Raw genomic sequence first — 24,314 nt, 5'->3', positions numbered from 1 at the left:
AATCCCTGGAGCCTCGTCCAGAGAAGAGCCGAGAGTCAGAGCAGTTGCTGATGAACAACCTGCGACTAACAGTGGAAGAGCCCGTAGGACTTTCCTGTGCCCACCACCTGAAGCCTCTGAGCCCGGATCCCATCTTCCTCCCGTCCTCCTGGCACAACGGAATCCTGCTCCGATCGCACACCAGAAACTCACCACCGTCACCTCTCCCCCAACCAATTCCTCTGGACTCAGACACAGCTCCCCGCTCCCTTTTTGAGAAGTCATTCCTTAAAAGCCGTAGTCTACCCAGAACTCTTTCTAATCTGACCTCCATGTTTGGAGAGGAAAGTCCAATTGTGTTCACTGTTCTGTGTGTTGAATCTTCACCTTTACTTGTGTTTGCTGTGTTGTATTTCTGCTGTTTCTCTTGCCTTAATGTGAGAATCCTGCAGAGCCTGAATACAAAATCGACACCCAGGAGAGCTTTTTGGATGAGTGGTACTCTGAGGGAAGAAACAGAAAGGAAAAACTGAAAGCAGAGGGAAGAAGGCGTGAGAAAAGCAGGGGCTCCAGAACACAGAGAGGAAGCAGAGGTACAGAGGAGGGAGGGGACCCAGTGAATCAGCCTTCACCGTGAAGACTTAATCACAGTGTACAACGTGCTGTCAATCTGCTGAAATGGAAGTTGACAGGAAATTGTGGAGAACAGGGAAATGGCCACAGGCCAACTCACACTCTTTTGTTAGGTCCTCCCCCTGCCTTGTCAAAGTTGCCGCTCCCTCACAGTCTCGAAGTCCAGCAAATTCTGATTCGTTCCTCGTGCAAATACTGACGTATCAACAGATTGGCTCACACGTCGCTAGAAGGTAATTACCTGTGCACGTCTAACCAGATGAGCGGTCCTTGATCACCTCTTTCTCTTTTGATGAATAAGAACTTACAGTGGGATATAAGCAGGTTTCAGTGATAAACTTGAAATCTCTGGACCTTCTGTGCAGTCACAAGAGAAACAGACTCTGCCATTCTTAACTCAAAACCAGCTCACTGTTAAACCACTCACTGGGTCTATCATTTTATGAGGCAGGTGGAATCTGTGTTATTCGCTATTTCCCAGCACCTAGCCCCATGCCTGGTGTATGACATGTGTCCACTGAATTTTTGGACATTAGCTGATTGAATGAACGATGGTCCCCGTCTCTGCTTCGTGCTCAGGGGACCTTCATTCTAAGACACAGACGTATGGGCAATACAGAATGGAGAGAAGAACAGAATCCCTGAGGGAGTAGAGTACCTGAGCTTTGCTCTGTCTACATCCACCCACCTTCATTCCATGCCGTCGATACGATGGGAAGTGCGCTGGACTCCCAGGTACAGATAGACACAGACCCTCGCTCCAATATGTGCTTTTCCATGATCTCATTGTAGCATCCACCACTCTGCGTCAGCAACTAGACAGCGTGTCCCTAGACTGTGAACTCTGCTAGGACATTGTCCACCGCGTTCTAAGAGCATCTGATGGAGGCGGGAGAAGACATGTCCAACTGTAAAGAGTCAGGATCCTTAGTTGGGGAAAGAAAAGCTGAGTGTTGCTGATGGAGCAGAGAAGGAAGATGCTGAAGATACTGGGAAGCTCTCGGGATTGTTGGAAGGTGCAGAGAATCATGACTGAGGCTACACCCCAAACCCTGCAAAACTAGTCCAGTGAGAAAGTGTCTACACTGCAGCTCCTGGCCAATGCTGGTATGCGCACCCGCAGCGCCGGCGGCTCCAGACGGGGCTGGTTTCCTTGGGCTGCTCAAACCTGCATCTAAGTTTCCCACGGATGAGCCAGCTCGGCAGAGCCTAGCTCACATTCTTGAGCCCGGCTGCCAAGGAGGCTGGGATTTGACATCTAAAGGAAGGCAAGCTAATCAAAAGGTGATGAGTGGCCATAAATATGACCAGTGTCCACTGTACTGCAGCAATACGTGATGCGAGTGAAATCAGAAATGTGCTTTCAGAGATAGTCTCTGGTTCCATGAAACTTGCATCCTTGAGGGAGAGCCTAACAATAAGCATATACATGAGCGTGATGATGGATAGTGCTAGATGCTACAAAGTCACTTAGAACTGTGGGGTAGGGCATCCAAGAAGAGCTTTTCTGAGATGAGCAGACACCTAAATGGCATGAGGGGGCAGCCAGCACAAAGGCTCTGGGGTGGGAACTGATTTGGCATTTCTAAAAAACTAAAAGGCTGCTGCTGAGTAAGTGAAGGGGAGAAGGTAGAAAAGAGGGCAGGAAGAGCCCCAGGGATGATGCTGTGTAAGGGCCATGATTCTGGACCCTGGAAGGTTGCAGGGGAATAGCATGATGTGACTTACATTCTAGGAAGATCACGCTGGCTGGTTGCTGTGATCGAAGTATGAGCAGGGGGATCAGGGCACTTAAATCTGCCTGATGTCTGGGGAGAGGGTGACACAGGAGGGAATCCTGGGAGATGAGCGAGAACTGCCCAGGAGAGATCAGGAGGCATCTTGGCCAAGGGAAGAGCAGGAGCAAACACACAGCAGCATGGAAGGCTCTGGAATGTTTGCAGAACTTTGAGGAGTCCAGTGAGGTTACAGAGAGGGAACCAGACATCAGGCTGGAAAAGTAGGGGAGAGCCAGACTGCCAAGGGCTCCGGCACTGTTCTTTTAATTTCTCACGGCACCGAAGTCAAGTGTTCGTCCAGTGACGGGGGCAGAGCCTGACGTGACACTGGGACTAGATCTTCCCCAGGGAGTCCAGACCTCTCCTAGGACTTTGTAAGAGGGCAGGAAAGACACAGTCCCTTGCCCCTTCCACCGCCCCCTTCTCAGGCTGGAGGAAACTGTGGGCCGACCCCCAGTTCTGTGTTGCTGTTGTCAGAGCAAAGCTGGTGCAGCAGAAATCAGATAACACACAAGATCAAAGGGCGTCGATGTCAAGGTCAGTCCCAGGAGAAAATGGCAAGTGGACATCTTGTCTTCCATATTTCTCATTTCTCTTCTGGAGGCATCTTATATTCCACCCCATACTCCCAGGTACATGTACACTGAGGCTTAAAGGAAGCATTAGAGGTAGGTTGGCCAAAAGAACAAGAGAAGGGCGTTTCAGAAAGAGAACAATGTACGCAAATGCCCAGGAACCAGAAAGCACCCTTGTCCATGGGCAGCCGAACTAAGGCTGGAAAGGCAGGTTGAACCTGGGTTGTGAGATGCTTGGTTGATGGGCTAGACAGTCACCAGAACAATTCATTCCTGAACCAGATTCCCGGGTTGAGTAGAGTAACCAAAACCTAAATGTGCAGTGTTTGCTTTTTTGTCCATGGTGGATGCCAGGGAGTATTTGCTGGCTTGCTTGAATCAACAGATGGAAGTCTGTAAATTTAGGACAGATGGCCCCATTTAATCTCTATGATCAGTCATGTCCATATTGATGGACTTACGGGAGATCATCTCGGGGAGGTTTCCCACCCACAGCAGGACTCTTGGTGGCTCTCCTGCAGGAGCTATGGGTTCTTAGCAAGAACAACATGCAAGCTTAGGAAGCACTGCAAATCAAGACAGTGAGTAGAATTGGCTCCGAGGGCTTAAGAGGGACTGGACCAAAAACTCTTCAGAACAGGTTATTCCATCTGAACTGGGACAGCAGACCCCGGGAGACAAGGGACGAGTTTCGATCTGTACCGCGGGCCTCCGCGCCGTACCTGCTACCACGCCCGCGCCCCCTGCCCCCGCACTCCTCTCTTTCCGCAGAGCGCATCTTTATCCCGACGTGCAGGGCACGGGGGCAAGACGATGAGCTACAACGTGGGGTACAGGTGCCCCTGCCCGAGAGGAGATCGTTCCTGGGAAACTGAGCCGGGGTCAGGGAACGGTCTCCCCGCTTCCCCACAGTTCCCCTTCCCACACTTTTAGGGAAAGACCTACACGAGCACCCTACGGCTTTTCCCCTAAAAGCAAACTCCTCTTGGAATCTGTCGGGAAAACACGCAGTACCGCAGGTCTCTCCTGAAAGCCACGTGGCGGAAGGCGGACTCTCGCAAAGAGGGGCCCACGCGTGCAGAGGTCACGGCTGCGGCATGCGTGCATGTGAACAGTGCCTGTGTACGGACCCCCGGCCCAACTCAGGCGGGGTCACCGAGAAGAAGGCTCCCACGGCCCACCACCCCTGCGGGACTCCCGCCCCCCGGAGTTCCGCTCCTCCCAGCCCGGGCCCCACCCGAGTCGATCAAAGACTTCCTTCCGGGCCCAGCGAAGCCCAGCACGCCCGCGGTCCCGAGAGGCCCGGCGGCCGCCTTGCTCCGCGACTGCAGAACGGCCGCTTCCGAGAAGAAAGGAAACCGCGCGAGCGCCGGGGGCAGGGGAGTCCGCAAGCGGAGCCTCGCGGGCCCCGCCCCCAGCCGGCCCCGCCAAGCCCCGCCCCGCGCCGGCCCCGCCCCACCGCCCCAGCCAAGTCCCGCTCCCGCGCGCCGGCCCCGCCCCACCGCCCCACCCAAGCCCCGCCCCGCGCGCCGGCCCCGCCCCACCGCCCCCCCAAGTCCCGCTCCCGCGCGCCGGCCCCGCCCCACCGCCCCACCCAAGCCCCGCCCCGCGCGCCGGCCCCGCCCCACCGCCCCAGTCAAGCCCCGCCCTCCGCCCCGCCCCCGCCGCCCCGGCCCCGCCCCGGCCCGAGCCCCAGCGCGGCTCCCGCGCCCTATTTGGGCATTTGGGGGGCCGGCGGCGGGAGGCGACGCGGAGCCGGTGCCCGTGCGCAGAGGGGCCGCCCTGTGGCGCCGCGGACGCTCGGTCGGGAGCCGCGAGGCAGCCGCGTCCTGCCCTCGGAACAATGGGAGTCGGCGCGCGCGGCGTCTGGGCCGCGCTGATCCTGGGCGCGCTGCTGGTGCTGGCGCTGCTGAAGGCCGCCGTGGACAGCCCGGGCCTGGGCGGTAGGTGGCGGCGGGGGCGCCAGCGCGGGCCCCGCAGGTGGGGGCCGGGGGCGCGGAAAGTTGTGCGCGCCTCAGGCGGCGCGCGTGGGGCGGGCCCGGGGAAACTGAGGCTCGGGCCGGCCCCGTCCCTGCCCCACGCCGCGGCCGTCCCCTCCGGGTTTCTGCCAGCGAGCTCGCAGGTCCGGCGGAGCGCGCCTCACCTGTTGAGTGACCCTCCGGCGGAGGGCGCAGGCTCGTGGTTTCCCCCTCCTGACGGCCGTGCCCCCAGGCCCCCTTCTGTAAACTGGCCGGGTGGGCCCCCGCGCGTCCGCGACGGACTGAGTGGTCTCGGACCAACGCTCTCTAGCCCCGAGGCCCCCACACGCTGAAAGGGGGGGACTGTGGGGAGCGCGCGCTGCTCCCGGGGCGCCCCAGGGGCGCGCGCCCCCGCCCCGCGCCATGGGCACCTGCCGCGGCGCGCACCTGCGGCGCAGTCCTCGGGCCCCCGCTGCCTGGTGCGCGCCCCCGGCGCGGTCGGTGCGCTCAACACCGTGATGCCGTCCGTGGTGCGGGGGGCGGGGGGGCTGGGGACTTTAAAAACCCTTTAGGGGAGAGGCCGGGAAGCCGAGGTTTGCTGTAAATTCCCTTTTCCTTTGGTCAGCTATTGTAGCAGTCGGGTCACTGGGTAATGGCGGGTAAACTAGGGTAGGTTGTTTTAAGTGACCCAAGTTTTCCGTAGTTTTAAGTTCTGTCCATCGGCTGTTTGTTTAGCCTGAGATTAGTTTTATCCAGGAAAAGATAAAGATGTCAGTTCAGGCACAACACCTGCTTTGGCTAGAATAATCTGGCTGAGTTCGACAATAACAATTTTCGTTTGTTTTGCTGATTTTTTTGTTTCCTTTGCTGAATTGTGCATGTCACAAGCCGGCTTTGCAGACCTGATTCTGAGATTATTTAAGGAAACAATGATCAGTAAATCACACCCATCATATTTTCAATATTATGAGATGTTTCACTGTAAGGTGAACAATCTGGACCGAATCAGTCTATTTTGGTGCTAATTTTATACCAATACTTATAGAAGGTCTCCCTTCTTTTATTTGTTATTTTGTGAAAGTAAACCTTATTGTTTCTCTGATGAATTACTGATTAGAGAAACTAAGTATCCTTGCTTTACTTTTTTTTGCCCTAATAACAGATTTGGGGGGGGCGCTATTTTAATACTGTTTGTTCTGTTTATTACTTAAAGTCTCTCTAGAGGCTAGTGCTATTTGGAAGTCTTGGAATGAAGGCTCTCCTAGAGGAGAGCCTTCATTTCATGAACGAGTATAATGAACATGAGCTGGAAAGCATTTCTACAGACTCTAATGTCACTTTGAAATTAGAGTAAAAGAAGGTTCTATAGAGAATTTCTCAAAACAAGTAAGTGTCATTATGAAATCCAGTAGTTTTTAACAATCATCCTAGAGCTTAAACAGTATATTTTACTAGGCACTTTTCCTGTGTACTCCCCATTATGCTAATTGAGGCCCATACATCATCCCATTGGATCCTCACGGTATTATTCCCATTTTATAAATAGAAAAAAACTGAGGCTTAGAAATTGCCTAACTTATTCAAAGTAAAACAGCTAATACCTGTTTGATTTCAGAGATTAAAAATCCCAACTCTTAATTCACCATTTTGCCACTAAGTCACTTTAGGTGGTGTTGGCTGTTCAAGTCGATAATGCTTAAATGTACAATCTGCTATAGTCCACGATATTGTAGAAGATAAAAACATGGAAATTCTTTTTTTAAAATATCCTGCATAGTCTCCTTTGTAGTTTCATAAACACCGTCAGTTGGAGGGAGGGGTGGGGGAGGCAATGAGCAAGTTAGCAAAGCTGCCAATAGTGGTCGTGCGTGGCAGGGGGAGGCCGTTCATCAGGACTCTTGGTGGCAAGTGCCAAACCCACCTTGAACAGCCCTAGTGGAAAGCAGGGACTTTACTGAGCCTTTAGCACAGAAGTCCAAAGTGGCTTCAGAAATGTAGTATTCAAGAGTTCAAATAGGTTGCCAGGAGAAGGCCACTTCTGGCTCTCTTGATTACATCTGTCAACTCTCAGGTGAGCCAAGCCGAGCTGTAGTTCAAGTGTTGTCGGCCTGGGGTGGGGGTCAGGGCCTATCTAAAGTGAGTTTCCTGCACCAGACACCACCGTAATGGGCAGCCAGTAAGGAGAGTAAATTAATCCTTACTGAGTCCGTGCCTCTTCATGAATGTAACTTTCTTTTCTTCCATTCAGCACATGGGTCTATGTTAATACTTGGTCTCTGTCAAGTAAAGCATCAGCCTCTTGGTAGTTAGATGGCCGTGGTGTTCCTTGTCTCCTAGGATACAAAACCAGTACATACCCGCAGTAGGTGCGTCATAAGTAATTGAGTCGAGAAAGGAGAAGGGTCCTAGAGCTGCAAAGACCATCTGCTTTTGTCTCCTTTTTTAAGCCAACAAGGTTGCTGGGACATGATGCGTCGTAGGAGTGACAAGAGCGGGGAGACAGAAGGAGGGGGCTCCTGCTGTGGTCCAGGCAGAAGGCAGCAGCATGTCATAAGTGCACGGAGTCCTTCTCTGGGGGGGGGGGGTGTGAAACTGAAATCACCTGCTAATGGACTGGAGGAGGGAGTGGGGAAGAGGGACGAACGGAGGCTGACCTCTTGGTGTGGGGTTGAACAGCTGGTAACCCAGCAGCGGAGAAGCCCGGGGACAAGCAGGTTTGCAGTAGAAAATCCGCACTTCCTCCTGGCGCTCCTGCGAACAGGCTTCGCAGTCAAACAGCCTGGTCCAAATCCAGGCTCTGCCACTTCCTAGCTGGGTGGCCTTCTGTGGGCCTCACTTCCTGCCACTGCAAAATGGTCTTCGCGTCCCAGAATTGTCGGCAGAGCTGGGTGACCTAGTGAAGTGACATGCTCCCCAGGAGGCCTGGCATGGAGGACGCTCTTCGCGATATTGGCAAGTATTTGATACCAGCTGCTAAATACGGCTGAGGCGGTGCAGGACGCTGGTGCACTGACTTGTTTTAACCAAGAGTCACTGCTTCATCAGTCCCTGAAGCCTGCCTTAGTCTGCGGCATGACTGGTCTTTCTCATTCTGCGGAGACTAGTCTACTGACCTTGATCTTTCAGGTTTAATCTTTTTTTTTTTTTTTTAAGATTTTATTTATTTATTTGAGAGAGAGAAAATGAGAGACAGCACGAGAGGGAAGAGGGTCAGAGGGAGAAGCAGACTCCCCGCTGAGCAGGGAGCCCAATGTGGGACTCGATCCCGGGACTCCAGGATCATGACCTGAGCCGAAGGCAGTCGCTTAACCAACTGAGCCACCCAGGTGCCCCTTTCAGGTTTAATCTTCACATCACATCCTACTATGATAAATGGAATAGTTGCATTAAGAGGAAGACATTTGCACACACAGTAAAGATAGATCCTTCAAAGTTGTTTTGCTTACTTTGTACTTTGAGGGGTTTTTTTGGCTGGGGAGTGCTACCTTTGTCAATAATATACCTGCTCTCTTCTCGTGTGGTATATTATATTTAATATCCCATTATACAAAGACCCAGGTTGAATAAACCACTCTGACAAGGGACATAGAATTCTTCTAAAGTTTTTCCAAATCTTAAGGTACTAGTTAAAAATTAAAAGAATCATACTTCTATGAGAAGTCTTACAATTAAAAATGAAAATCCTAAGGGGCTAATATCCAAAATATATAAAGAATTTATACAAACTCAACACCAAAAAAAAAAAATACAATTAAAAAATGGTCAGAGGACCCGAATAGACATTTTTCTAAAGAGGACATACAAATGGCCAGTAGACACATGAAAAGATGCTCAGCATCACTGATCATCAGGGAAATGCAGATCACAACCACAAGGAAATACCACTTCATGCTTGTTAGAATGGTGAGAATAAAGACAAGAAACAACGGGTGTTGGCGAGGATGCGGAGAAAGGGGAACCCTCACGCACAGTTTGTGGGAACGCAAGCTGGTGCAGCCGCTCTGGAGAATAGTATGGAGGTTCCTCAAAAAGTTAAAAATAGAGCTACCATATGATCCAGCAGTTCCACCTCTGGATGTCTATTCAGAGAAAATGAAGACAGTTATTTGAAAAGATAGATGCAGCCCTATGTTTATTGCAGCATTATTTACAACAGCTCAATGATGGAAGCAGCCCAAGTGTCCCTCGGTGGATGAGTGGATAAAGATGGGGGTGGGTAATGGAATATCACTCAGCCATAAAAAAACGAGATTTTGCCATTTGCAGCAACATGGATCGAGCTAGACAGCATTATTCTATGTGAAATAAGTCAGTCAGAGAAAAACAAATACCGTATGATTTCACTTGTATGTAGAATTTAAGAAACAAATGAACAAAGAAAAAAAGACAAAGAAACAAACTCTAAAATAGAGAACAAACTGGTGGTTGCCCGAGGGGAAGTGGGGAAAAAAGAGAAAATCCTACCCGCTTCGTCTTCTCTCCATGGTATGAAGTTAGGGGTCTTGGTGGTGTGAGACCCAAGGGTGCCCTTGCGTCAAAAGGGCCCCTCCCAGGTGGCCCAGTCCTCTCGGAGGAACAGAAAGTGGCTTCTCTCACCAATCTCTGTGTCCCCGTGTAAGTGAATGAACTTTGCAGGAGCTGGTGCATAGTGAGTGGGATGTAAGCGTTTGTTACCTAAGCCAAATGTTTTCTGTGTTGAAAACCCCAGTAATCCAGTCCTAGATTTCCTGGCAGGCCAGGTGTGTTTCGTAGCCGTAACGGGGAAGGAGAGCTTCTCGGGGGATGTCTGCCTCCCGCACATCACCGCAACCTGTCGCCGGTGTTCTTACATCAGTGTTAAATGCTTTTTCATCACGGGATGTTTTTTCTTTTTTTTTTTTATTTTATAGGATCTCTAAACACACAGAATTTGGTGCCTTCAGGAAACCACAGTGCTAACCCAACAGGTGAGTTTAAAGAGGTTCAAGCAGTGGGTTTTCGGCCATCTAGGAGGCAGAAGGTAGGTTTGAAGCCCGAGCCGCAGGTCCCCGAATCCTCTGGGTCTCTGAGGGCACCAGCGTGGAAGGGTCCAGGAACCACGCTGGTGTCCCCAGGGCCAGCAGTCAGCCGGTCAGCGAGGTTTCAGTTCATTTCCTTCTCCCGGTCCTCATTCCTCAGCGCAGACTGAGGTGTGAACTAGACGAGGGCGCCCAGACCTGTCACTAGCCCCGCTGGTCGGCTCCCATTCAGTGGTACTTACCGAGCGTCCGCGGCACGCTGAGACGGTGTAGGGGCTGAGGGCACAAACTCGTCCCAGCCCTGGCCTCTAGCAGTCGTGGTGGGGTTTTTAGTTTCATTTCATTGTGGGAAAATACACACAACATGACACGTAGGCTGGTAACCACTGTGAGCGCACCGCTGAGCCCCGTTGGGGAGTCTCCGCGCTCTGCCCGCCTCACGCTCTCCCTGCCGTCCCTGCCTTTCCTACTGGCTTCTGGCCGAACAGAGCATATTCTTCTATTTCAGCTTTAGTCATTCCACAGGAAAAGTTTTCATTTGGGGAAGAAAGACTAGCTAGGTTGCCGCGAAATGTAATCATGATTATTGCTGGGCGTGTGTAGGACCTGGTTTGTTTGTTTTGTTTTTTAATATCTTATTAGATTATTAAGTGTCTTTTCCTGAGAGCCTACAATGTTTAAGAAACTTCTCGTACATTTGCTCGTCGCGCAGTGCGGAACTGGGGATGGTTCCGTGTGACACAGGAGGGAGCTGAACATCAGCGGGCTAACCATCCTGCCCAGGGTCACACAGCACATTCGGGATTTGAAGCTCCCTTCCTCGGACCTAAACCTGTGCCCCCTCACCACATTTCCTGCAACTGCGGTGTGGTCTTACCTTTGAAATACCACCGCTCACAGTTGTGAACTGTTATTAAAGCTCAGCGCCGTACGCTGAGGACACCTCCGGGGTCCGTGGGGTGTTGCACCCGCCCCTTCTAGCGCAGGGAAATTCACGGAGAACAAAAGAAAGCCTTGCCTCACAGCATTTTTCTAAAGACAGCAGATAATGCAGCTGTTACAGCAACGATGTGTTGCTCGGTGTGTAACACTTCCCGTAACCGTTATAATATTCTTCGCAGATCGTCTTTGATCTTGAAAAGCCTTATGTAACATGTTGAATTTGTGTATTTTTGTAGGATGTGATGCTTACTATTTTGTCTTTTGTGGTAACATAGACCCTTCTAATTGTGGAAGCTGATTTTGAACATTACCAATTTCTCTGGTGCTGTTGACCTAACACGGTTTATTGGGCATCAATTCCAAAAGGAGAGTAACATTTTTCCTTGGCAGACTGCTGTGTCGTGTGCCGCAGGCTCCTGGGGCACGTGGGCACGTGGGCACGGCCAGCGCTGTGGCCTGCAGCACGGGCGCCCGTCGCTGTCACACGGCTCGCCACATCAGGGTTGGCACTCCTCCCTTCTCTGTTGGGTTTTAGTCTCATCTGAGTTCCTGGGGAGTGGCTTCCATGATTTATTCATCCCAACGCTGTGCCTGGTCCCCAGGACGTAACGCACACACGTTGGTTGACCTGAGCCATGGCACCAAATGCATATTTTGTGACTCCCACCTTATCAAAGAGCCGCTGTACGGGGTCTGCAGACATGACTGCTCCGTGCTCCAGGGTGATCCTTTATTACAGCTGTTTTGTCATTTTTCGCGGAGTGGGATGGATACTTGAGGTCAGAGAAGCCGGAGTTGAGGTCACTCTCCGTTATATGGAAGGGTTGTATTTCCTTATATGCCCTAGTCATTATCTGGGGATAGCCATAGCTTTGACATTCTTTTCTGCAGGGTCTTACTGAGTTTTAGTAATTCTACAGAAAAGTTTTCATTTGAGGGGGGCGGACAAAAAGACTACACAGATTACCCAAAATGTAATAATGATTATTGTTGGGTAGTTATGGGAGGATTTTTTAAAAAAATGTATTGTAGTAGATCATTTGCACATTTTCAGCTTATAGAGAAAATAATTTTCCCCATTTTAGATATAGTCAGAGGGCTTCTATTTTAGGGTCTGTGGATGGATGAATTTATTCTTTATAGTGTAAGGAGGTCACATGCCCAGATTATTTTTCATAACAGGTTTGGGCAAAGCTACAAGGGAATGTGACGTGGTTCAGAATTGACAGCGTTTCTCATCAGTGGCCAGACCGTAGCTCAGTGTCACCCAGGATACACCTTCCCCTTGACCACTTATCACTGATGTTCCCCGAAAAGAGGAACCCGAGAGCTGCCAGGGACCCCCTTCCAGGTTGAAGCTCTCTCCTTGGGCATAATTTGTACCGAGCCAGTTTCAGAGCCGTCCGTCCCCGATGTGGCGCGTGCGGAATTGGCTGTGCGCCACAGAGCCTTGGTCCAGTCATGTCGGCGTCTCTAGTTGGCGTGGTTTTATCCACAGATGTGGTTGTCCTAGTGAGTGTGTGACATACTGAGATCTGTAGGAAATACATATTGGGTCATTCGAATGGCCGAAATCTATTCCCCGAAAGTATTTGGTCTTCCTCCGTGGTTCCTGGCCTACAGCTCCTAAAACCCAAGGAGTTTCCGAAGGTAAGAGTGATCAGGGTGTCTTTTGTTACACTAACGAGGTGACTTTAGGACCCCGCCCGAAGGTGGGGCTGGACAACCACGTGGCTAACTGGTTGGAGCTTTCCGTCTCCCCCCACCCCCTGCAAACTGTGGGAGGGGAGGGGGCTGGAGGTTCAAGGAGCCGATGGCTAATGACTTAGGCATGACTATGTGATGAAGCCTCCATAAAAACCCACAAAGCGTGGGTTGGGAGTTTCCCGGTGTGTGAACCGGTAGAGGTTCAGGGAGAGCGGCCCCGGGGAGGGCCCGGGAGCTCCGCCCTTCCCACCCTCCCGACCTGGTCCCGAGTGTTTCTGCCCCAGCTGCTGCTTCCTGAGTTCTGTGAGCCGCTCTAGCAAAGGAGAAGAACCCGAGGAAGAGGTCACTGGAGCCTCCACACTGCAGTGGGTGAAGCTCAGCCTGCGTCCTGTGACGGGGGCCAGGGTGCTCTCGGGGGACGGCCCTCACCCATGGGATCCCACGCTGTCTCAGGCGGGTGAGTCAGAACAGTCCTCAGACACGCTGGTGTCCCAGGAATTGCTTGGTGGACGTCGGGTTTGGGAACCCTGGTTTAGTATGACACCAAATCTCACTGCGTTTTGGTTTGCTTTCCTTTGTTGACTAACGAAGGTGAGCTCCTTCTCCCATCTTGGGGAGATGTCCGTTCAAATCCTTTGCCCATTGTTTAATTAGGCTGACATTTTATTAGCTTGTCTGTACCTTCTTAATTTTTATGATGATGAAAATAGTGTATAGTTCCTGTGGAAATTTTGGAAAAGTATTTTTTTAAATCATTCAGATTACTCCCACCAAGTGTTTTTAGGTTTTTTTAAACTCCAAACTTAATTACATGGGCACTGTTTCTTAAAAAGGGAACTAAGACTCTCCTGCAAAACGTTTCACTGCGGTTACAGCCTAGGAGGTGAAAACAGCTAGTTGAAAAGTGACAGTTTTACTCCATCACCTTGTTGGGTATGAGCTGCTTTGACTGCTTTCCCTCCACAGCGAATGTAATTCCCTAGCTTTTCATGTTCCCCCCACCCACCCAAGATGTGGATCCTGTTTCATTTCAGGGAAGATAGAAAAATTATTGCTTTGCTTTTAAGTGGCCTTGGGCAAGTTACTTAACCTTCTGGTGCCTCAGTTCCTTCTATTTAAAAAGCTGATAAAATGCAAGTGTCTAGTGGGATAAATGAGGTAGCATGTAAAGCACCTGCCGTTAAGTGGCACCTGGCACAAGCTAGAATCTGAATGTGTCCCTCTTGCTCTCTGGCCGCGATGACGTTTTCTTTACTCCCTCCTTTGTCCGCCTTCGCTGCCACGGTGCCTTTGCATATTCTGTTCTGGGTCCCAAAGAGCTCGGCCCCCCCGCCGCCCCTTTACCTGGTAACACCCCTTCAGCTTTCCGATCGTGCACAAGCTTCCCTTCCTCATCGGGGAATAGTCTCCAGCCTCCAGCTCCAGGCCCTCAGCGGACCCCATCTGTCTGAGGGGGCAAGTGGGTCTCCCCAGCCCACAGGTCAGCTCATTCACGGGCAGTGCCGACGTCGGCCACCGCGTCCCCAGTGCTCAGCACCAGACTGCACATACATTTCTGTTGAAACAAGGAGAAACATGCTCTGGGAGGAGGAAACCAGTTTTTACGCCTGGTACCGCAGCCTCACCTGGGGGACTAGCTGGGAGCTCCTTTGTCAAGGTGACCCACGCCATGCGCTCCACAGTTAGGAAGAACGGGGCTTCAGTGGTAATGGGGGAGTTGCCACGTTGTGCTGCTAAGTTCCAGCACAACGCCGTTTGCTTTGCTTATGTTCTGATCAAGTCTCGGAGCAGGCCCTGATGGGATGTGCAGGGAAGGGGGGTAGACCGGGCCATTCAGATCCCAGAGGATAGCAGGGACCTGGCCTGGCTCGCCAGGGCCCTGCTGCGGTCAGTCTTCCTGCTGAGCTGGAGGTCCCGGGGTCAGGACGGGGACCTTGTGGCAAGGCAGGACCATCTGAGCTCTGCCCAGACGTGAGGGAGCATCGTGAAGGTGCTGTGGGGAATGGGGGTTTGGGAGGGGAGGGGACAAGGTTGCTGGAGCCCCTCAGGGGGTTTGGATTGGATAGCAGTGTGGTGGGAAGCCCCTGCGGGATCTTAAACAAAGCCACCCGAATGGCTAACAGCCCGGGGCGGCGGCGGCTGGAGCAGCAGGTGTGGAGGGCACATGGGCAGCTGGGTATTGGGGTTGGGCTCAAGGGGCTTCTTGGCCCTGTCAAAACCAGACACCTGTTCCCCACAGGCCTGGGGGATAATTACAGGTGGAGAAGTGAAGCCTGAGAACAGCCGAGCGATGACCGCAGGCTGGAGGGCAGGGCAGGCGGAGTCCGGGAGGGAGGGCCGAGAATGGCAATGAGGTCGAGTCGGGCGTGGAGGGGACGCCCCTGTACTGAGCTTCCTCGAGTGGGAGACAGATGCGGGGTGACGGTGGAAGCTGTTTGAACTCGGTCGGTGACCCGGTTATTAAAGACGTTTCTTGCAGGATAAATCTTAGAAGTGGTCATCTTTTAGTTCCACTATTCCATTTTTATTTTTAAAATTATAAAGCCTTAAAACTGGAAGAAGTCTTAAAGCCATATTTTTCAAGTTTCTTAGCACATTAGAATTGCCTGGAACATAAAAAACACCGGTCTGGGTCCCACCTAAAATGTGAGTGGGGAGGAGGAAGCCTAGAACGTGCCCGGGGTTCCGCGTGGAGCTGAGGCTGAGAGTCGTGACCTCGGGGTGGGCTGGAGGCTGGGGGCGCAGGTGCTTCCAAGCAGCCCGAGCAGAGTCGGCGCTGGAGGTTAGCTTTTACAAACATTTCTAGCAAACACAACGACAACAACACATTTTTAACTTCTTTGGAAAAGAAGTATAAAATCTTGCGTGGTGGGGTTAGGCAGAAAATCCAGTGATCCTCACGCTGGGCTGCACCCCCCACGAGGTCGGGAGGTGGACAGGACACGGGGGAATGGAATAGCGGTGACGCTAGTAGTCGGAGGATTTCGTTACTTTGATTAACATTGTTTAGATTTGATAAGAGCCCTGTAGTTACCAAGAAAGGATAGGGACTAACTTTCCAAAAATGGACAAATTCTTTAAGTTGTGTAACCAGAAGAGCTGTACAGAATAGTTGAAGCCCATTCTAGGTTTTTTCTGTTTATATCAATCTTAACACGTGTTCTTCACAATTGTTCTTGTTTGCATTGTGAAAATTTCCTATTAAAGCAGTCATCCCAAGTTAATTAATCTCTGTTAACTCTGTTTACCTCACAGTGTGGTAAAAAAGAGAAAAGCAGCAGTGACTTGACGGATGATGGAATCATTAATGTGAATCATTTATGACTTTCTCCAGAGAAAACAAGCTTAAAACTTTGTCGAAAGACTACTCTGGTGGCTTTTACCATAAAGGTGCGCATATTGAGATTGCCTATTTTACATAGAGACATGAGGACCCTCTTTTTTAAACAATCATAACGCCAATGTTACACTTAAAAGTTCATTTTTTTTTACGGTTTTAATGAGGAATAATTGACATACGGCATTGTGTGAGTTCAAGCTGTGAGCATAACGATCTGACTTACACTGTGAAGTGATGGCCACAGTAAGTTTAGTTAACGCCCATCCCCTCAGAGATAGAAAAAAAAAAAAAACCCAGAAGACAAAACAAAAAGAAAAAAAATGCTTTTTTTGTTCTTATGATGAGAACTTGGGAGGGTTTACTCTGACTTTGCTGCGTCATGCGGTGGTGGTAACCCCAGGTACCACGTTGTGCATCACACCCCTGGTCCTCACACCTGGACATTGGTTCCTTGTGCACACCTCTTCACTTCCCCTCCCCTGCACCTGCCCTGGCGGCCCCAAAGCTGTTTCTTTTTCTCTGAGCTTGGTTGGTTTCTTTGTTTTAAATTCCACATGTAAGTGAAATCATGGAGTATCTGTCTGTTTCTGACTTAGTTTGCTTAACGTGATGCCCTCAAGGGCCATTCACGTCGTTGAAAATGGTGGTGTTTCGTCCTTTTTGGTGGTTGTATAATACTCCGTTGTGTAAATATCAGAACTTCCTAACCCATTCATCCACTGATGGGCGTGCGGGTCGCTTCCATGTCTATCTGGCCGTTGTAGATAATGCTGCAAAAACATGGGGCTGCAGGTATCTCTTAGAGACCGTGATCTCGTGTCCTTTGGATGAACACCCGGAAGTGGAGCTGTTGGAGCTCATGGTATTTCCGTTCTTCACTTTTGTGAGGAATCTCCATCCTGTTGTCTCTAACGACTGCACCACTTTAACAGTTCTTCCAGCAGCGCTCAAGATTCCCTTTTATCCACATTGGCGCCAGCATTTATCTCCTGTCTTTCTGATCTTACCTATTCTAACAAGTATGAGAGGACACCTCATCACGGTTTTGATGTGCATTTTATTTTTACTGGATGATGGTGAGCATCCTTTAATGTACTTGTTGACCATTTGTATATCTGCTTTGGAAAAATGTCTGTTTAGGTGCTTGGCGCATTTTAATTGGATTAACGACATTTTGCTGTCGAGTTGTAGGAGTTCTTTATCTTTTTAAAACTGTAGTTCACATGAAACTTAGCTTCAGGTGTACAACAGAGTGATTTGACATTTATATACATTACAGATTGCTCGCCACAATAAGTCTGGTTACCATCTGTCATCAGTTATTACATTATTGACTATACTCCCTGTGTTGTACTTTAAATCCCTGTGACTTCTTTATTTTATAGCTGGAAGTTTGTACCTCTTAATCCCCTTCACCTGTTTTACCCATCTTCCCAGCCTCCACCCTGCCGGCAACCATGAGTTTGTTCTTGCATTTGAGTCTCTTTTGTTTCTTTTTTTAGATTCCACATATAAGTGAGATCATAAGGTATTTCATTTCTCTTTCTATGACTTATTTATTTGGCATAATACCACTAAGTCCATCCATATAGTTGCAGATGGCAAGATTTCATTCTTTATGGTGAAGTAGTATTCCATTGTACAATCCATGCTTATTATATATTCTTTATCCATTGATCTGTTGATGGACACACAGGTTGCTTCCATATCTTGGCTGTTGGAAATAATGCTGCAGTAAACATAAGGATGCTGTACCTTTTCAAATTATGGTTTGCATTTTCTTCAGATAAATACCTGTAAGTGGAATTACTAGATCATATGGTAGCTTTACTTTTTAATGTTGTGAGGAACCTCTGTACTGTTTTCTGTAGTGGCTGCCCCAATTTACATTCCTACTAACAGTGCATGAGGTTTGCTTTTCTCCATATCCCCACCAACACTTTTTATTTCTTTTTGGTAATAGCCATCCTGACAAGTATGAGGGGATAGCTCATTGTGGTTTTGATTGCATTCCCCTGATGATAAGTGATGTTGAGCATCTTTTCATGTGTTAGTTGGCCATTTGTATGTCTTCCTTGGGGGAAAAAGTTTATTCAGGTCTTCTGCTCATTTTTTATTCAGATTTTATTGTGTTGAGTTGTAGGAATTCTTTATATGTTGGATATTAACCCCTTATCAGATAAATCATTTGCAAATGTCTTCTCCCATTCAATAGGTTTCTTCTTGTTTTGGTGATGGTTTTCTTTGCTGTGCAAAAGCTTTTTAGTTTGATGTAGTCACAATTGTTTATTTTTGCCTTTTTTATCCTTGCCTGGGGAGACAGGTACAGAAAATACTACTAAGACTACTGTCCACAAGTTTATGCCTCTGTTTTCTCTTGGGAGTTTTATGATCTCAGGTCTTATATTTAGGTCTTTAATCTAGTTTATTTTTGTGTATGGTGTAAGAAAGTGGTCCAGTTTCATTCTTCTGCATGTAGCTGTCCAGTTTTCCCAATACCATTTATTGAAGAGCTGTCTTTCCCCATTGTATATTTTTGCCTACTTTATCTTAGATTAATTGACCATTTAAGCATGCGGTTTTTTTCTGGGCTCTGTGTTTGGTTCCACTGATCTATATGTCTGTCTTTATACAGTGCCATACTGTTTTGATTGCTATAGCTTTGTAGCATAGATTGAAATCTGAGTGTGATGCTTCCAGCTTTGTTGTTCTTAGGATTGCTTTGGCTTTTCAGGGTCTTCTGTGGTTCCCTACAAATTTTAGGATTATTCTACTTGATAGGGATTGCATTGAATCTGTGGATTGCTTTAGGCAGTATGAATATCTTAACAATGTGGGTATACATCAGAAAATTGCAGGTTTGGTTCCAGACGACTGCAATAAGGGGAGTCATGAATTTGATGGTTTCCCAGTGCATGTAAAGTTATGTTTACACAATACCCTAGTCTGTTAAGTGTGCAATAGGATTATGTCTTTAAAAATGTACATACCTTAATTTAGAAATACTTTATTACAAAAAAATGGTAACCATTATGAGCTTTCCAGAAGTTTTTATCACTGATGGCAGATCACCATAACAAATAAAATGAGACTGTTGTAACTATTGTGAGAATAACCAAAATGTGACAGACACAAAGTGAGCAAATGCTGTTGGAAAAATGGCATCAGTGGAATTGCTTGATGAAGTGGGATTGGCACAACCTTCACTTTGTGAGGGAAAAAAACCACCTCATTATCTGTGAAGCAGAGTAAAGTGAAGTGCAATAAAACGAGGTAAGCCGATATAAATTCTTCCGTTCCATGAGCATGGCGGATCTTTCCATTTATTTGTGTCATCTTCAGTTTCTTTCACCATTGTCTTACAGTTTTCAGAGTATAGTGATTTAGTTTACGTGATAATTTATTCTTTTTTATAAATAAGATTGTTTTATTTGATTTGTTTGTAACTAGTGTGTAGAAATGCAACCAATTCAGGAATATAAATTTTGTATCCTGCAACTTTATTGAATTCATTTATTTTAATATTTCTTGGATAGATTTTTTAGGATTTTCTATATATATAGTATCATGTCATCTGCAAAGAGTGAAAGTTTTACTTCTTCCTTACCACTTTGGATGCCTTTTATTTCTTACCTGATCGCTGTGGCAAGGATTTCCCTTACTATGTTGAATACAAGTGGTGAGAATGGACATCTTTATTTTGTTCCAGATTTTAAAGAAAAAGCTTTCAGCTTTTTACCATTCAGTGTAATGTTAGCTGTGGATCGGTCATATATGGCCAGTTGAGGTATGCTCCCCCATTACCACTTTGTTGAGAGTTTTTTTCATGAATGGATGTTGATTTTTGTTCAGTGCTTTTTCTGCATCTATGGAGATGATATTTTTGTCCATCATGTTGTTAATGTGTAGTGTATCACGTTGATTTGTAGATAGGGAAGCATCATGGCATCCCTACTTCGTTGTGGTGAATGATCCTTTTAATGTATTGTTGAATGCTGTTTGCTGACATTTTGTTGAGGATTTTTGCATCCATGTCCATCAGAGGTATTGGCCTGTAGTTCTCTGTTTTATTACTGTCTTTGGTTTTGGAATCAGGGTAATGCTGGCCTCGTTGAATGAATTTACAAACATTCCTTCCTTTTCAGTTTTTGGGAATAGTTTGAGTAGGGTAGGTATTAATTTCTCTTCAGATGTTTGGTAGAATCCCCTGTGAATCCACCTGGTCCTGGACTTTTGTTTGTTGGGAGTTTTTTGTTGCCAGTTCAACTTCTTTTCTAGTAATTGGTGTGTTCAAATTTTCCGTTTTTTTTCTGGTTCACTCTCAGAAGATGATATGTTTCTAGGAATTCATCCATTTCTTCTAGGTTGTCCAATTTGTCGGCATAATTATTCATAGGAGTCTTTTCTTACCCCTTGTGTTTTCGTGCTGTCGGTTGTAACGTGTCCTGACTTTCTGATTTTGACTTCTCCCTTTACCTTGATGAATCTGGCTAAAGCTTTATCAATTTTATTTAGGTTTTCAAAAAATCACTCTTGGTTTCAATGATTTTTTTTTTATTGGCCTGTTTCTTTTTTCAGCTTCTTTAGGTATCCGTGTTGATTTGAAATTTCTCTTGTGTCTTGAAGTAGGCCTGTCTCACTGGAAGCTTCCCTCTTAGAACAGCTTTGGCTGTGCCACAGATTTGGGCATGTTTCCCTTTTGATTTGTCTCGAGGTGTTTTTTGACGGCGTCTTGGATTTCTTCCTTGACCTACTGGTTGTGGTCACATGTCGTTGAGCCTCCGGTGTGCCGTTTACAGCTCCAGTTTCCTTACTGGTGGCCTGTCTGATGATTGAGGTCAGTGGGGTTTGAAAGTCCCCTGCCATTGTCGCCGATTCCTCTTTATTTGGGTGCTCCTATCTCAGGTGCATAGATACTAAAACCGTTACAGCCCCTTGTGGAATTGAAGCCTTTATCATTACGTAACACCTTTCTTTTGTTGTGTTTTCCTTTCAAAGTCTGTTTTGTGCGATGTGAGTATTGTTTCTCCAGCTTGTTTTTTATTTCCATTTGCAGGGAATACATTTTTTCCATCCCCACACTTTCAGTGTATGTGTGTGTGTGTGTGTGTGTCAGTGTATTGTTAAGTCTGAAGTGAGTCTCTGAAAGGCAGCCTGTGGATGAGTCTCTTCTCATCCCTTTGGTCACCCTGTCTTTGGACCAGAGCATGTAGTCCATTTACATGTAAGGGAATTATTGATATGTATGCATTTATTGCCATTTGGTTGATTGCTTCCTGGTTTTTATAGTTCTTCCTTTCTTCTCTTGCTCTTCCCTTGTGATTCCATGGATTTCCTCAGTGTTTGGATTTCTTTTTCTTTAGTTTTTGTGAACAGGCCTACCTTGAAGGCACAGCGGTTTCAGTTCTAGACCACCACAATAAAGCAAGTTAAATTAATTTTTTGGTTTCCCAGTGCATTTCAAAGTTATGTTTACACTGTAGTCTGTTAAGTATATAATAGCATTATGTCTTAAAAAACTACATATCTTAATTTAAAAAGGCTTATTGGTTAAAAAATACTATCTGAGCTTGCAGTGAGTCATCACCTCTCCGCTGGTGGAGGGTCTTGCCTCAGTGCCGAGGGATGCTGACTGATTGGGGTGGGGGCAGCTGAAGGCTGGGGTGGCCATGGATTTATTAAAGTAAGAAGTTTTGCCACGTTGTTTGACTTTTTTTTCCATGAACAATTTGTGTGTTGTGCAGTGCCGTTAGATAGCTTTTTACACACAGTACACTTTTTAAAACTGGAGTCAGTCCTCCCAAAACCTTCTGTTGCTTTATCAACCAAGTTTATGTGATATTCTGAATTATTCTGAATGTAACATTCTGTAGTACTTTGTTGTCATTTCAACAATCTTCACAGCATCTTCACCAGGAGTTGATTCCATCTCAAGAAACCGCTTCCTTTGCTAAGAGGCAACTAACTCCTCATCCGTTCAGATTTGATCACGAGATTGCAGCAGATCAGCCCCATCTTCAGGCTCCACTTCTGATCCCGGTTCTCTTGCTGTTTCCACCCTGTCTGCAGCGACTTCCTCCCCTGAGGTCCTGAACCCCTCAGAGTCATCCCTGAGGCTGGTAGTCCACTGCTGTAAAACCCTTTTTAATGATGATATTTTGACCACCTCCCATGGATCACAATATTCTTATTGGCATCTAGAATGGTGAATCCTTTTCAGAAGGTTTTCAGTTTACTACGCCCAGACACATCAGAGGAATCACAGTCTCTGGCAGCTATAGCCTACTGAAATGTATTTCTTAAATAACAAGGCTTGAAAGTAGAAATTCTGTCCTGCTCCATGGGGTGCAAGGTGGATGTCGTGGTAGTAGGTGTGAGAACATCAGTCTCATTGGACATCGGCATCGGAGCTCTTGGGTGACGAGGTATGTTGTCAGTGAGCACTGAAAGTTTTTTAAAAGATTTTATTTTTAAGTAATCTTTACACCCAACATGGGGCTCAAACTTACAACCCGGTTTAGGAGACTTATGCTCTGCCAACGGAGAGAGCCACGTGCCCCCGCACTGATGTTTTTAAAGGAAACTATTTTTCTGAGCACAAGGTCTCAACAGTGGGCTTAAAATAATCCAATATGGCCTTTGGGCCTGTACCCCCATCTTCCAGTAATTCACCAAGATGACCAAGACAAAGGGAAAGAGGAGAGGCCTCTTAGAAAACATGGCGTTGTTCCTTTAGCCACGTACAAGTGAATCTTCAAGAAGGGGGATACTGTGGACATGGAAGGAATGGGTATTGTTCAAAAAGGAGCACCTCACAAGTCTTACCACGGTGAAACTGGAGGAGTCTACAGGGATAGCCAGCATGCTGTCGATGCCATTGCGAACAGGCAAGTTAAGGGCAAGATTCTTGCCAAGAGAACTAATGTACGTATTGAGCGGAGACAGCTTCCTGAAGCCTGTGAAGGGAAATGATCGGGAAAAAGGAGGCCAAAGAGCAAGGTGTTTGGGTTCAACAGAAACACCAGCCTGCTCCACCCTGAGAAGCACACTTGGCAAGAACCAGCGGAAAGGAGCCTGAGTTGCTGGAACCCATTCTCTATGAGGTCATGGCGTAATAGGTGTTAAAAAAAAAAAAAAAAAGTCCAGGACTATTAAAAAAATTTTAAAACTAGAAAATTAAAGGGGTACCTGGGTGGCTCAGTTGGTTAAGCATCCACCTTCGGCTCAGGTCATGATCCCAGGGTCCTGGGATCGAGCCCCGCATCGGGCTCCCTGCTCTGCGGGGAGTCTGCTTCTCCCTCTGCCTCTGCCCCTGCTGTGCTCACTTGCACTGTCTCTCTCAAATAAAATCTTAAAAAATAAAAAACTTAAAAATTACAGTGATGTAATAGTTGAGCTGCCATCCAGGCTTTGTTGTTCAATTTCTAGAGCACAGGCAGAGTAGATGGAGCATAATATTCAAGGGCTGGGGGGTTTTTCGAGCGGTACGTGAGCATTGGCCTCAGACGTAGTGTCTCCAGCTGCCTTACCCCTAACAAGAGCGTCAGCCTGTCCTTTCCAGCTCCAAAGCCCGGCACCGACCTCTCTCCGGCTGGGAAAGTCCTGGATGGGGTCTGCAGTAAAGGCCACTTTGTCTCCACCGAAAATCTGTTTTGTTCAGTGTAGCTGCCTCCGTGAGTTATCTTAGGTAGATTCTCTGAGTAACTTGTGCAGCTTCGACATCAGCACTTGCTGCTTTGCCCACACGTGGTTGCGTGAAGATGGCTTCTTTCCCAAAACCTCATGAGCCCACCTCTTCCAGCCTTCAATTTCTGCAGCTTCCTCAGCTCTCAGACTCCGGGTTAGATTTTGGCTTACGGGAGCGTTGTGGCTGGTTTGATCCTCCCTACAGACGCCTAGAACCTTCTCCGTGTTGACAATGAGGCAGCTTTGCTGACTTTCTCACTCATGTGCTCACTAGGGGGACACTTTTCACTTCTCTGTAGAACTCCTTTGCGTTCACAATGTCACTGTTAGGCTGAAAGTTATCTTATGCCCGTCTCTGCTTTCAACATGCTTTCCTCACTAGGCTTAATCACTTCAAGCTTTGGATTTAAAGTGAGAACCTGAGGCCCTTCCTTCAACTTGAACACTTCAGAGCTGTTGGGGAACAAGAATATCCTGTTGCCTCAAGGTCGTTCCAGCTGGACTGAGAAGCAAATGGACAGGAGACAGATTAACAGGAAATCACATTTAATAATGTATATATGAGGAGTCCACACGGGCAGGGAAATTGCAAAGACAGGCACAATGAGGTATATATATCATCCTGAACTAAGGAGAAAGGGGTAGAGGTCTGAGTCTTCAAAGGGAAGGAATGCAGTCCTCTGGAAGAAGGAAAAGTTTGCTGGGCCACACAAATGATG

General features: G+C 47.8%; 1 protein-coding gene across 1 annotated transcript in view; it reads left to right on the top strand.

Annotated features, from left to right (window-relative positions):
• Positions 1 to 4,647: 4,647 nt before the first annotated feature.
• The window catches only part of TMEM123 (transmembrane protein 123), a 59,076-nt gene continuing 39,409 nt past the window's right edge, over positions 4,648 to 24,314 (top strand). Inside the window, exons 1-2 of the mRNA XM_032427791.1 lie at positions 4,648 to 4,908; positions 9,813 to 9,869. Of these exons, the coding sequence (XP_032283682.1) occupies positions 4,809 to 4,908; positions 9,813 to 9,869 (157 nt within the window). The 5' untranslated portion in view covers positions 4,648 to 4,808. The remainder of the gene's footprint in view (positions 4,909 to 9,812; positions 9,870 to 24,314) is intronic.

The sequence above is a fragment of the Phoca vitulina genome, unplaced genomic scaffold (genome assembly GCF_004348235.1).
Source record: "Phoca vitulina isolate PV1807 unplaced genomic scaffold, GSC_HSeal_1.0 scaffold38, whole genome shotgun sequence".
Lineage (NCBI taxonomy): Eukaryota > Metazoa > Chordata > Mammalia > Carnivora > Phocidae > Phoca > Phoca vitulina.
The sequence above is the reverse complement of the archived record's forward strand: the minus strand, read 5'-3'. Positions and strand labels throughout refer to the sequence as shown.